This window comes from Solanum verrucosum, unplaced genomic scaffold (assembly GCF_900185275.1).
Source record: "Solanum verrucosum unplaced genomic scaffold, falcon-dt-bn FXZP01000205.1, whole genome shotgun sequence".
In the NCBI taxonomy this organism is placed as follows: Eukaryota; Viridiplantae; Streptophyta; class Magnoliopsida; order Solanales; family Solanaceae; genus Solanum; species Solanum verrucosum.
This window is the reverse complement of record NW_026019950.1, coordinates 1,384,896-1,398,295: the sequence shown is the minus strand read 5'-3', so window position 1 is coordinate 1,398,295 and position 13,400 is coordinate 1,384,896. Positions and strand designations below refer to the sequence as shown.

The 13,400-nt window shown below is 36.3% G+C and overlaps 1 protein-coding gene and 1 non-coding gene across 2 annotated transcripts; one reads left to right on the top strand and one right to left on the bottom strand.

Annotated features, from left to right (window-relative positions):
• The first annotated feature begins 287 nt into the window (after positions 1-287).
• Positions 288-11,945, top strand: LOC125813927 (serine/threonine-protein kinase TIO). Its single transcript, XM_049493406.1, has 23 exons — positions 288-411; positions 729-818; positions 896-970; positions 1,230-1,322; positions 1,452-1,526; positions 1,676-1,768; positions 3,085-3,148; positions 3,278-3,362; positions 3,654-3,726; positions 3,811-3,879; positions 3,963-4,043; positions 4,131-4,230; positions 4,307-4,453; positions 5,332-5,470; positions 6,144-6,315; positions 6,640-6,738; positions 6,819-7,328; positions 8,303-9,403; positions 9,824-10,057; positions 10,611-10,754; positions 11,012-11,092; positions 11,204-11,392; positions 11,639-11,945. Exons 2-23 carry the CDS (start codon positions 729-731, stop codon positions 11,885-11,887), a joined length of 3,963 nt encoding a protein of 1,320 aa, XP_049349363.1. The 5' UTR covers positions 288-411; the 3' UTR covers positions 11,888-11,945.
• Positions 11,946-12,733: 788 nt separating this feature from the next.
• On the bottom strand, positions 12,734-12,879 carry LOC125814048 (U4 spliceosomal RNA). The gene has a single exon (XR_007442101.1). It is a non-coding gene; the product is annotated as a U4 spliceosomal RNA (small nuclear RNA).
• Positions 12,880-13,400: the final 521 nt, after the last annotated feature.

Below are 13,400 nucleotides of genomic sequence, written 5' to 3'. Positions count from 1 at the left end.
CGTGGACATCATAAATATTACATATTATAAATAGTAACGTGTTCATGTGGACACATATATACCTTTAAAATGCACTATTAAATAGTGCAGGATAAAATGTCCTCCATAAAGTTTGGTATCATAACAACAATTTTGGCCAAAGTTGAAGTATTTTTCAGACCGATAAACTGCTCAAAACATATTTAAAGGATTATTTTGAACCTATCCAAAAATTAAAGGATCATTTTGTCATTTACATTTTTTTTCTCTCTCTGCCGAGCGGGAAAAGGTTTTTGGGGGACCATATCATATTTCAAATGCAAATCCACCTCTCTCCGTCTAAATCCTAACGTTTCCATTTCTTACCCAAAATCCACTGTTCCCCTTTTTGAATTTCACACGCCAAGTTCTGCAGGATTTCATCAATAAACGGTAAACTCTCCACTTTTTATCACTTATTTCGGATTTAGTAGCAATCATCAGTTGTTAGTAGAGATTATAAATTGTCGTTTTTGAACTTGTAGATTAGAAATTGACTTGTATACTATGCTCTATGTTTTGAATCATCCCGTCAATTCCGATCTGAATTTGTATCCGTTTTAATCCAATCTAAACAACAGGTAGCTGCTTGTCTGCAGTAATTGTGCGATTTTTTTTGGTTTTTGAAATTACTGCTAGGATTATACATGTTTGTATATTTGTGTCAAAATTAAGAAAATATTGTTTTCCTCCTCAGAATAATTTTGAAGATGGGTGTGGAGAACTACCATGTGATAGAGCTTGTAGGCGAGGGCTCTTTTGGGAAGGTGTACAAAGGGAGGCGAAAGTATACTGGCCAGGTACATTTTATTTTAGTGCTTTTGCTGGTTATTCTAATTATTTTTTATCTCTTACTTTTAAATTTGACTACTTTCAGACGGTTGCAATGAAATTTATTCCGAAACATGGGAAAAGCGAGAAGGACATTCACAACTTAAGGCAGGAAATTGAGGTATTCTTGTGCTACTTACCTCTTTGGTGTTTTTGCTTGTGAATACTCCTGCTCGAGAAGCTAGGTTTACATAATGTGGTTCAATAAATATTTCCTTGGATTTTTCGGAGACAGAATGATTATGAAGTTCTGTGATCTTATCTAATCTCTCTCAATTGAGTTTGTGCCATATATTTCTGTTTCATCTAGATTTTACTGTTTGTTGAAGCTCTACTTGTGCTGTCTCTATTTTCTCATAGTGGTTATTCAAATGGTGCAGATCCTCAGAAAGTTGAAACATGAAAATATTATAGAGATGCTCGATTCTTTTGAAAGCCCACAGGAGTTTTGTGTCGTTACAGAATTTGCTCAAGTAATTGGTCTCCTCTATCTATTTATCTCTCCTTCAAAAGTTAGAGCACAATGCCATTTGCATTTCCTCCAACATGAATAGAGATATATTGAATTTCTATGGCTGACTAATGAAAACTATCATATCCAGGGTGAGCTGTTTGAAATTCTTGAAGATGACAAAAGCCTCCCTGAGGAACAAGTGCAAGCAATTGCAAAGCAATTGGTAACCTACACAAAATTTCAATTTCTTTTAATATGTACATTGCTTTCTTCCTTCAACTACTAATCTGCAGAGGAATTCCATCATGATCCCACATTTATATCTTTCTTTTTTATTTATTTATTTAACTGTATTTTTCTGTTCATTTTCAGGTAAGAGCACTGCATTATTTACACTCAAATCGTATAATACACCGTGACATGAAACCGCAAAATATTCTCATTGGTGCTGGATCTATTGTCAAGGTTAGTAGCTGAATTTTATGACTAATTTGTAGTATGGACCAATAGTTTCATGGAATTGTGTTATTGGATATTACATAAAACACAATTCACACTTTTTTTTCTCATGGATGTTATTCTAGTTATGATCTCTTTGTTAACCAGTTAGTGTTATGGTTTTGCCCATTCAAAATGTTGTGATTTCATGTTAAACTGCAGTCAGTGGTTCCTCTTTTTGGTTTATGATTGTGTATGAGGTGATGTCTCTCCTAACATGCTTAGAAATTGAGTTATAGTGGAACAAGCATAAAACTCCATCAAAAGATTTGTTTTTTATTCACCACCAGTTCCTTTGTGAGTATATTTTGACAACATTCAGTTCAACTGGCAGCAGTGGCAGAATGTTGACTGAAGGTTTGCACTTTGCACTATAGAACGATTGTAAGACTGGCAATGCAATTTGGGCCAACATATCCACAAGACGAGTGAGGCAAAACTGCGTATTTAAGATGGATATGCAATCATTTAAGGTTACAAATAATCAGCTTAGGCGAAAAAGTGCAATTATTATAGATAGATGATAACATAAGAGAAAGTCACTTGAAGTTTGGTCATGTCCTACATAGACCTTTAGATGCATCAGTCTATAGATGTGAAATTATGATAATTGAGCTAAAAGGGGATAGATGTAGACCTAAAATCACATGGGAAGGGGTTGTCTTGAAAGGCATACAATTCCTGAAATCAACACAGCCTTATAAAAAAAATATGGAAGAAAAGATCCATAGAGGTGATACCATCAAGTCGGGATTAAGGTTTATTCATGTTGATTTCATTGCTTTAGGTCCAGTCCATTTAGAAATTTCTAGAGATTTGTATGCTAGTGAAAAATGTTGAGATTTCCTTACCTTAGGTCCAATTATTGAGCATTGCAGATGCATCAAAATGGAGTGAAATGGATGGTTAAGATTTTACAGAATATGATAGCCAATCCCAACTGATTCAAGCGTAGTTTTATTGTTGCATTGTCTTCATGCATTCACTACTTTTTTTTTTCAGGGATCTACTCTTATTTTAGTTCCTTGGGGGAACATAATTTAGCTTATTCATTGGTATGTTCTCTGGCTATATGACAACTAGCCTGCTAAATTTGTTAAAGCATTATTACAGAATGAGAACTTGCGATGATACTGTAAAATGTGTTAGAGCTAGTTTGTCTTGGTTTTTTTTGTGAATGATATGCCAGTGTATAACGTGGTGCTTGTTGTACTCTGCATCCAGCAGCAAAGATGTAACCTATCTTCTCATGTCTCTTCTATTTTTCTTTTTTTATTTAACAGCTTTGTGACTTCGGTTTTGCACGAGCCATGTCCACAAATACAGTAGTTCTGCGATCCATAAAAGGTGAATTTCACTTAAGTCATCATAGGATTGCTTTGTTTTCCTCAGTCAATAAATGGACATCAAGTGGTTGATACAAACTACTGTTGGTCTACTCTGCTCCTGATCCTCGGTTCTCTTTCATTTTCTTAGGTACACCATTGTATATGGCTCCAGAATTGGTACGAGAACAACCATACAACCACACTGCTGATTTGTGGTCTCTTGGTGTTATCTTGTATGTGACATCTACTTTAGGAATGTTTTCAGTGTTTTGAATCAATTCAAAATGATAATTTGCGATTATTGGAAACAACTTTCCTTCTGGCTGGAGGGAAGCTTGAAGTCTTTCTTAGACGAAAGGAGCTCCTTTGATTTTAAGAAGAAAAAAAAAGAACAAAATTTACAGCTAGGAGGCATTAATAATTACAACCTTTACAACTACAACACAAATCTCCTGTTATTAGTAATTGACCTTCTTCTTCAACGGTATTTCTCCTAATGAATTTAATCAACCGATTTTATGCAGATATGAGCTGTTTGTTGGTCAGCCTCCATTTTACACTAATTCAGTTTATGCTCTTGTTCGTCACATCATCAAGGTAACCAAGATTACTCTTGAATAGATTTTGGATCTAGAGCTGTGGTTGGTTAGACCTCTAACTTGTAAACACACTTATGCTCAGGACCCAGTTAAGTATCCAGACAATATGAGCTCAACCTTCAAGAGTTTTCTGAAGGGCCTGCTTAACAAGGTTTCCCTCTATATAATTAAAGCCCTTACACTTCTATATTTTTAGCTTACTACTTTTGATCTAGTGATCATTCTGTGAATCAGGTACCGCAAAATAGACTGACTTGGCCTGCACTTCTTGATCATCCATTTGTTCAAGAAACATTGGAGGATGTGGAAGCTAGGGTAATTACAGATATTGAAAAGCAAGCTACTTATTTTGAATCTTCCATTTTGGTCTTTCATTAATGGAACGATTTATCAAAATAACAGGAGATTCGTGCTGCTGCAGCTACTACAAAGGGATCTGATGCAACTTGGAGGGGGAAAGGAGATATTCAATCAACTCAGCTGAATGTTGCAACACCCGAAAGTAAGACTTCCATTCACATATCAGATTGCATGTCTAATTTTTCTTAATTCATCTATCTCAAGGGATATCATTGCAGGTAAAAATCATATTCAAGCTGTAAGTGGAAATGGAAACACAGGGAACCTTCAGACTGAGGTTCATTTGAAGAGTCCAGACGTCACAGTCAATGCTTCACCAGAGGAGTTCCCTGGTTTCTCACAGCCTGATGATATTGTACAGTCAGGTTAGTTGTGTTCAGGTCTAAAGAATAGGCTAAATTTTCTATTTATGTGATCATGCTGCAAAATCTTGGGGTTTCTATGTGCTCATATACAATGCAACTGATATAACTGTTTTCAACATAGGCAACAAAGGAAGAACTTTATTCTTTTATTTCCTCTTTACTAATTGTAATTTGATTAAAACATAGGACCTGTATATAGTTAATCTTTTTCAAAAAGAATTAGTATTAAATCCTGATCATTGAAATAATTAAGTCAATATCTCATACAAGAGTCAAACCATGATAAGTATGATGTAAATGTAACTCTTGTCATGATGTTCATTTAATTTTCTTTTTAAATTGATTCGAAGTGGCTCTATAGTTACTCTATTTGTTTCTGATCATGCAAGTAACTGAATATTTTCTTCTTTCGCACCACTATGAGACAAACGACCACCAACTGTAGGTTTTGCTTGAGGTATAGTAGCTCCTATCAGTTACACTTTTATCACTGACACTAGGCATTGAGTTTTCGTCTGTACGAAGGACAAACACAATGTTCAGCTTTTTGAAGAATTGTCTGTCGATGTTGTATGCATGTAATACAATATTTGTAATACTATTACTTATCTAAATTTTAGATGCACAGTAATAACACTTTCTTTCTCTGTCGGTTTCTTTAGCTCATCTTTCTTACCTTCTTGTGACATTTGAATTTCATCATAAGTTAGTTCTTGCTCATCCTTCTAACTGTGTAGTAACTAATAGTATCCCATTCATATGTTTCTGTTCATTTTTTGTGTTTGTTTCAGAGAGGGGAGGATCAAATAATCTTTACCAATTTTCCTAAATCACATCCAGTATTTTATAAATATCCATGATATATGTTGTCTTTTCAGGTTGTCAGGTTTTAGACCGACTGGAAAGCAACTCCCGAACAGTTAAGGGTGCAAAAGTTATTGGTCAAGATAATGATGCATTATCAGCTATTTTAGTTCCGCTAAGAAACTTGTGTGATGAATCAAAAGTTCCTAGCAGGTAAATAGAGTTTTGTATAAGAGGTGTGTAGCATCTTATTTGATTAGACATGATATTGTATAGTTATTCAACGAGTAGGTATAATATTCATTACTCCCTCTGTTTCAATTTGTTTGTCTTACTTTCTCGTTTAGTCTGTTAAAAAAAGAAGGCCTCTTCCCCTTATTTGGAAACTCTTTAATTTCAACATCTCGCATGACATGTTTAAGACCACAAGATTAAAGGGCATTTTGGTACATTATACATATCCTTAGTTTAAGACCACAAGATTCAACAATCTTCTTTACTTTCTTAATCTCCGTGCCAAGTCAAACTAATACAAACAAACTGAAACAGAGAGAGAACTGGGTAGTTTCTAGATTAATTTATTCAGCTTGTTTTGTGACTTTCTTACTGTCTAATTTGCATCCAATGATAGCGTTGATGATACTGAGGATTTCTTCACCCTGCCACAATAATGCTATGAGAATGAATTCCATCTGCTTGTAAATAATTAAAGGAGAAAGATTAATTTTCATTTTCAGAGGTTTTGCTACTAGAGTTTGACTTTTTGTATCATTTATCACACCAAAGTTAGTAATATTTTATGGTTACAAGAATTGAAATCTTGTTGAAGTAAGTAGGCACGCAATTGTTACTTTTGATATTACTAACCTGCTTGCTTCTTGCACAGGGATCACGATTTTGTCATATTAAACCAATCACTTAGAATCCTTTCAAACTTAGTTGCAGCCGGTGCAATCAACTCAAGTGGGACTCTTGATCAAATTATCTGTGTACTTCTTGGTTTGACTTCTACTGTACTTAAAGTCAGGTCTTCTAATGCAGCTGAATTGCTGATGAAGGTAATTTTGTGGGAACCATCCTCATTCACCAGACCAAATTTGAAAAGGAAGAAGTTTTGCCCTGATATGGGTTTCTTTCCTTGTGAACTCTAATTACACATCTTTTCCATGAACTTCGATGATATAGCTGTAATCTCAAACTTTGCAGCTTCATTCTTGTCCAAACTTTAGTGTTAAAATAAGAAGAAAACAAGAGCCATGTTTCACTAGGACCAATATGCATTTTGGATAGCATATATCCTTCAATACAATTTTCACTTATATTTCTGATATTGTTTTGCTTCCTTAAAAAATTATGATCTTGTGGTCTTGACTGTTTTGCAGAGTTTTTCAGTCACCAAAAAAATGTTAGATAACTGTGGAGGTGCTATTGGTAGCTCATGTTTAGGGCATTGGAGAACTCTGCTTGAGTTGTACTCACAGGTTAGGTTTTTGAACATGGAAAACTATGCACATATGTCAACTTGTATATTTGTTTTAAACTGTCATATACAATTATACAGGTCATAAATAATCTGGATGATGCTTCTGGTCGAGTTTTGTCTGAGTCAACTGGTTGCATTGCAGCTATATTGTTTCGAGTGGCTCAGGCTCTTAAAGTATCATCTTCTCCACCAACCCTAATAGGAACTCTGAAAGATCTTCTAGACCATGCTAGCAGTTCTGGCATAGCAGACCTTTTGATTTTGTGCTTAGCTACATCAGGGTCAGGTTCCTCAAATTTACTGCGAGCTGCTGCTGAAGCCTGCAGGGCTCTTTGGTTGCTGGTGGATGCATTTGAACTTCTTTCTCTAAGAGAAAATAGATACCATTTCCCAATTAGCTCTTTGCGAAATCCTTCTTTACATCGACTTGACATCAAGGACCATGAGCGAGGTCCATTACTTGGAGGAGATTCAACAAAAATAATTGATGCCATGACAAAAGCATTTCTAAGATCCAAAGCAGTACAACTGGCTGTTTATTATTGTCTGCATCAACGTCTTGAGGCTTCTATCTGTGGTGGAGTACAGGTGTCTATCTCTTTGCTGCCATTTACTATGTTTTACTGGTACTTGCTTGATAAGTTTTCACTTGTTGGACTTTTGTGGATGTTTGAAGCACAGTAACTTGGATCTTCTATTTTCTCTGTTTCTCTCCCTCAGTTTTATTTACAGATCACCAATGTCCATTTCTCAGTTAACATTTACCATCTCTAGGCGAATAATTGCATCGCAAAATGTTCTGGAACACTTATTAACTGGCATTTGATGAAAGGTTCTGTGCTATTATTATTATTATATCTTTGGGCCATTGGCCGATAGTTAGTTGGTGGTCCTGGTCTTGCATAGTTAGTTGCTCAAATACTTCCGTTCCCACTTATAGCAAGCAGATGCAGTAAAGCACGACTGCTCTCACCTTCATCTCTCCTAGACACGACCTCTGATAATGTAACATGAAAAGGAAGTATAATGCATGTTAAAGTAGCAGGACAAGGTCCGTTGAGCTTGAATCGAAAATCAAGAAGTGAAGTGGGTGCTTCTTTGAAGTGAAGTACTCAATTCATGACACTAAAGAACCAAACATATATGAATCTAGTACTATGGCGGTCAAATTACAATAAAAATATCTGATATCAGTATCCAATATATAATAATGCTGATATTGATCCAATTCTTCAAAGTTGATATTCAAAGAACCAATCAGTTCTCATTAGGTTCACTTTGGGCACAATTCTATAAAGCGATACCTCCTTGCTTCACTTTTCTGCTTTGGTTTAAGCAGCAAAGCAATGACTTTTGATGACACTGACGCATACTCTTTGAAGAAACATCTAATTGGGCTATTATATCTCATCGTGAGAATTTACTCTGTTCTGTTTTTTCACATAAAAGTGCACCATGAAAGTAGGTTAGGTTTTATGGACGATGAGTAAAGTAGCTTATATTGTGTGTCTCTAGTCTAGTCACATGTCAAAATTATTAACTAATGCTTCTTTTTTTTTCAGCTTGTTCTGAGGTGTTGCTTGCATAGTGGAATTGTTGCCACTATCCTGTGTGGTCTGCCCAGTTCTCTTCCTGTTACTACAGTCGTGAGTGGAGGAGGAGATGGCACTATTGTTTCAGAGCTTTTCTCTGTACTATCATCAGCTAAGAAATCACGTGGAGGAGAAGCAAATACCTTGGTTCTGCACTTAAGCCTTCTTCTTGCCACCATCGCCCAATGTCTAAAGGCATCAGGAAGGAATTCTGCCTTATTCATTTTAACTACATCTTCAAGAAAGCAGCTCACTCGGCTCTCTGATCTTGCACATTATTTCTCTGCTGATGTGCAGTCATTATGCCAACCTCATTCTGCATCTGCAATGCTAGCTCTAGCATCCATTCTGTCTCTTGAAACTGGCTGCACAGTTGAAACTACCATTCTTGACATAGCTGTGCCAATGATCCCTAGGACTGCCAAGCTATGTGAATACCTTAGGAATCCTGTTAATGAACAAGATGGAAGTATGTTTAGTGGAATGCTTTCACATTGGCATGGCCTAAGAGATGGATCTATTGGGTTATTGGACATACGACTGAAGAAGGAAGGACCATTGGCTGTGCAACACTCCTGTGCAAGTGGTATTCCACAGCTTCTTATTGATTTGTTATCAGGCAACATTACAGAGGCCTCTTCTGAAGAATCCAATTTATCGAAAGATCATATTGGGCTATCACCAATTGGAGTTCCATGGAGCATTTCATTGCTTTGTCAATGTCTTACTGGGGGGGTGTCCACTTTTCGTCATATATTGCTCAGGACGGAGCATGTCAAGGTCATATCAGATTTGATATTGGACATGCATCTTAAGCTAGTCAAATCTTGGACTGGACCTGGTGGTGGGGTGGATGGGGTTAGGGATACAATAAATACAGTTATAGATCTTTTGGCATTTCCTTTTGTGGCTGTACAGAATGGTCTCGGTTTGCCATCTGCTACTGCTTCAGTGAATAGTGGATTTCTCCTTAATGTTGGTTCACCTGGTGGAAGAGTTTGTCCTGAAGACAAGGACATGGTGAAAGCAATTGAATCACATTTGGGGAAGTATACTCAAATCTTATTGGAGGTTTGACTTTGCATCTTCCCTTCAAATAGTTTTATTTAAAATATTGTGTACTTCAAGGATTAGGTTTCTGAGTGTGGTTTACAGTTTGTTGGCCAAATTTCTTAAAGGATAATCTTGGAAATGTAAGCATGAACGATCACAAGTACAAGCCATTGAGCCAAGCTAATTGCAAGTTGGGCATTATGCCAACTAGGAGTCATTATATGTGTCATCAGTATATGATTCTCCATATAGTTTTTAAGCTTTGAATAACCATGTATAACGAGACGCATTTCCTAGCATCATTCAACCGCATGGATGGCACACATGGTCCTCTGTACTTCACCTTTTGTCCTCTCTATAGGAAAAATTAATGAGATAACACATCCTAGTATAACATTGGATTGGATAACCCATGATAGATATGCTCTGTGCTTGCAGGTAGGAGTTCCAGGCATTATTCTTCGGTGTTTGGAACACATGGAATCCAGAGATAAAGCGAGACCTGTTGCATTTCTTGCCAAAATGACAGCACACCGACCTCTTGCTGTTCAACTATTGGGTAAAGGATTGTTGGATCCTAGAAGAATGAAGTCTCTACTTGATGGTTCATGCCCCGGAGAAGTTGTTCTGGATGTTCTTATGATTGTTTCAGATTTAGCTCGCATGGATAAGGTCAATTCTTAACTGCACGTACTCTCTTAGTTGATCGATGGTGAACTTCAGTGACTTTTAATTCTTTATTGATAATGTCATTGCCTGTTTAATCACTTAAACTGTTTTTGATACCTTCTCGTAATTCATGATTATTTTAATTGCAATATGTGGAAAATAAGAATATATGATCTTTAAAGTTGGGTTTGTATGGTCATAGTTAACTAAATTTGTGAAACGTAAGTTTGAAGTTGGTCATTCATTTTAAGTGATTTTAACTGTTAAGGATTGTTTAGTTTTTGTGTTTTAAACTGTTATCTATATCAAACATGATATCATAGTCCAGTCAAGAATTTTAGTCTCCAGCTTTTCTCATGGGAAGCAGGTCATATGTTTGTTTCGGTATTAAGGGAATACCATGTAATTAGTGTGACATGTTAAAACATCATTTTATGTTGTGGACTCATTTATTGATACGTCGACAGAGATGTCTGTAATCACTGAAGAGCTTGTTTGTACCACATAAGTTTTCTCAACTATGCTGACGCTGGTTATAACTGTCATATGCATCCAGGCCTTCTATGAATACGTTGATGGGGCAGCTATCTTGGAGTTTCTGAAGGGCTTCCTAACTGATAAAGATCCTAATGTGCGTGCCAAAACATGCAGTGCTATAGGAAATATGTGTCGTCACAGCTCCTATTTCTATGCATCACTGGTAATCTTCCTGAATAACCTCTGGTTTCATCTAAATCTAGTTTAAACCAAAATGATCTTTCTTTTGTAGTTTTGACATTACTTTCTATTGAGGTTTTGCAGTTTAGAGTTTGTCCCTCTTCAACTCATGTCATTTAAGACATGAAATTGGAATTTATTTTGTCTAAGAACTCAGAAGTCAAGTTTCATTCAAATTAGTTAATAATTATTATAATTCTTACTCTTCGAACTCAGTTGTTTTTTTTTCCTATTTTGTAGGCAAAGCGCGGTATCATTAGTCTTCTCATTGACCGATGTGCTGATTCTGACAAAAGAACGCGGAAGTTTGCTTGCTTTGCTGTAAACCTTTTGTTTGCTTTCACACTGTTTGATAGAATCAAATTACTTTTTAATCTCAATCAAACTATAGTTATGAATTGTTGGCTGAGGAAAATCTTTCTCCATTTGTAGATCGGCAATGCTGCCTATCATAATGAGCTGCTGTATGATGAGCTCAGGAGATCCATTCCTCAGCTCTCATATCTGCTGCTTTCAGCAGAGGAAGACAAAACCAAGGCCAATGCTGCTGGGGCACTGAGTAACCTTGTCCGCAACTCCAACAAGCTTTGCGAAGATATTGTCTCTAAAGGAGCCATGCAGGTTTTTCATGCCCCTATCATGTTTTACCTTCACAATTCCTTATTTGCTTAGCAAACCAAACCTATTGATTCTTTTTTATTTGCGAAGATACTGTTTCTAAACCAGAATGTTTTAAGAGTCATATCACTTTATACTAGTTTCTAGTGCCTGGATGGAAATGCCTTAATGCATGTGGTATCTTAATAGAGAATGCTGAGTGTGTTCAGCGAACTCCCCTTACTAAAGCTGATGGTGCTTTTTTCCCAGGCGTTACTGAAGCTGGTGACAGATTGTTCCGTGGTAGCTCTAAGCCCCAGTAGAAAAGATACAATAAATGAGTCTCCTTTAAAGATAGCATTATTTTCCCTGGCAAAGATGTGTGCTCATCCACCTTGCAGACAGTTCCTCCGCACATCCGAGCTATTTCCAGTGATTAGGCAGCTTCAGCAGTCACCAGAATCAACAATAGCTAATTATGCCTCTGTCATCGTCAAGAAAGTTACAGAAGTAAATTAGTTATTGATTTGCTGGAAATATAACAGCCACTGAATTGAAGCTCATCTCTCATGTGCCGCTATGAAAAGGTTGATCTACTCCCTGTCAGCTTATCATGCATTGCTTTTGTTCAGTCGAAGCAACATAAGGTCATAAATGGCTTGAGGTTGCAAAAAGTATATATGTAACTACTAGCTTTCATAACTTGTACTATGTGTCTCAAAATATGTTTAACACGGTTGGTTACAAGCTAGTAATATTTTTTTTTTGGCAGCAGCTCCATTCTTGTTCTTGTTACAAGTATGATATAATGCTGTTATCCACTTTTAACATGGATGCAAAGCTCTGCGTATCCTTTATTTTGTATATCCTGAACTAAAGCTCAAGATAGCTGCTCCATTAGCTCCCCTTGTTAAGGGCTCCTCAATGCTTAAAAAGTTGATAGATGATGCACCACTTGAACAACAATATGTAAATTTGCAATTAATTGTCCAAAATTCATACAACATGCAAAAGTTTTTTGAAAAAACATCTGCAATATTTCCACAAATCTGGCATTTAAACCTTGAATTTTTGCAAGACCAAGTTTATTTCTGCAGACCAAATTTTCTTTCAGTACATAATTATTTCCTCCCAAGTCCCACAACAGCTCTTGCTCACTGTGTAATTATAACTCGCAAACCACAAAATATAAACCACACACTAAGCAACATCTATTAGCAAAAATATTGATTTTACTTTTTCATGCTATGTATTTATTATTAACCCTCAAAAGCACTTTTACATCTACATAAGAAATAATCTTTACATAACTAATACAAGCATTTTTAATAATACATTATTTTTATACACTACCAAACAACCCAACCCCGTGAGGGGAGCCCTTGCAAAAATTCTCGACGGCCAAGGCAGAACCAAGGCCGAAGAGGGGGTTTGGAAATAGTTTTCAACCAGCAATAGACGCGCCTCGGTTAGAACCTCACTAGCTGCGTCATTGCCCCAAGCGCAAAGATGATTTCAACCATCTATTACCTTAGCTTTTTATAATCGTCGCTTACATCCGCTTTCACTTATTTCCCGATATGGGACCATTACTTTGATACTCACTGGTTGAAATGAATTGTTTAATGGAGTTCTCTTGGACAAAAAGATTGAATAAAAGGTGTCCTACAAATTGGAACAAAGGAACTAACAAGTTCAATATTTGTATGAACTTAAAAGCTTATCCAAATACCGTCGTAACTTTAGCTCCCACTTGAACATGCATTTTACTTGAGAAAAAATAAAATTTTATGAGTGGAAGTACTAAAAACCCAAAAACTGACTAGTTATGGGGAGTTTGAAAAAATATTTAAAGATTTTGATTTTCAAAATCTAATCAAATGTCAATAAGATACTACAACAACAAATTCATTGTAATCCCACAAATGGAGTTCAGGGAAAATAGAATATACACAGACCCTACCCTTACCTCGTAGAGATAGATAGACTATTTTGGTGGACCTCGCCTTACGACAAAGCATATACAAGCAGT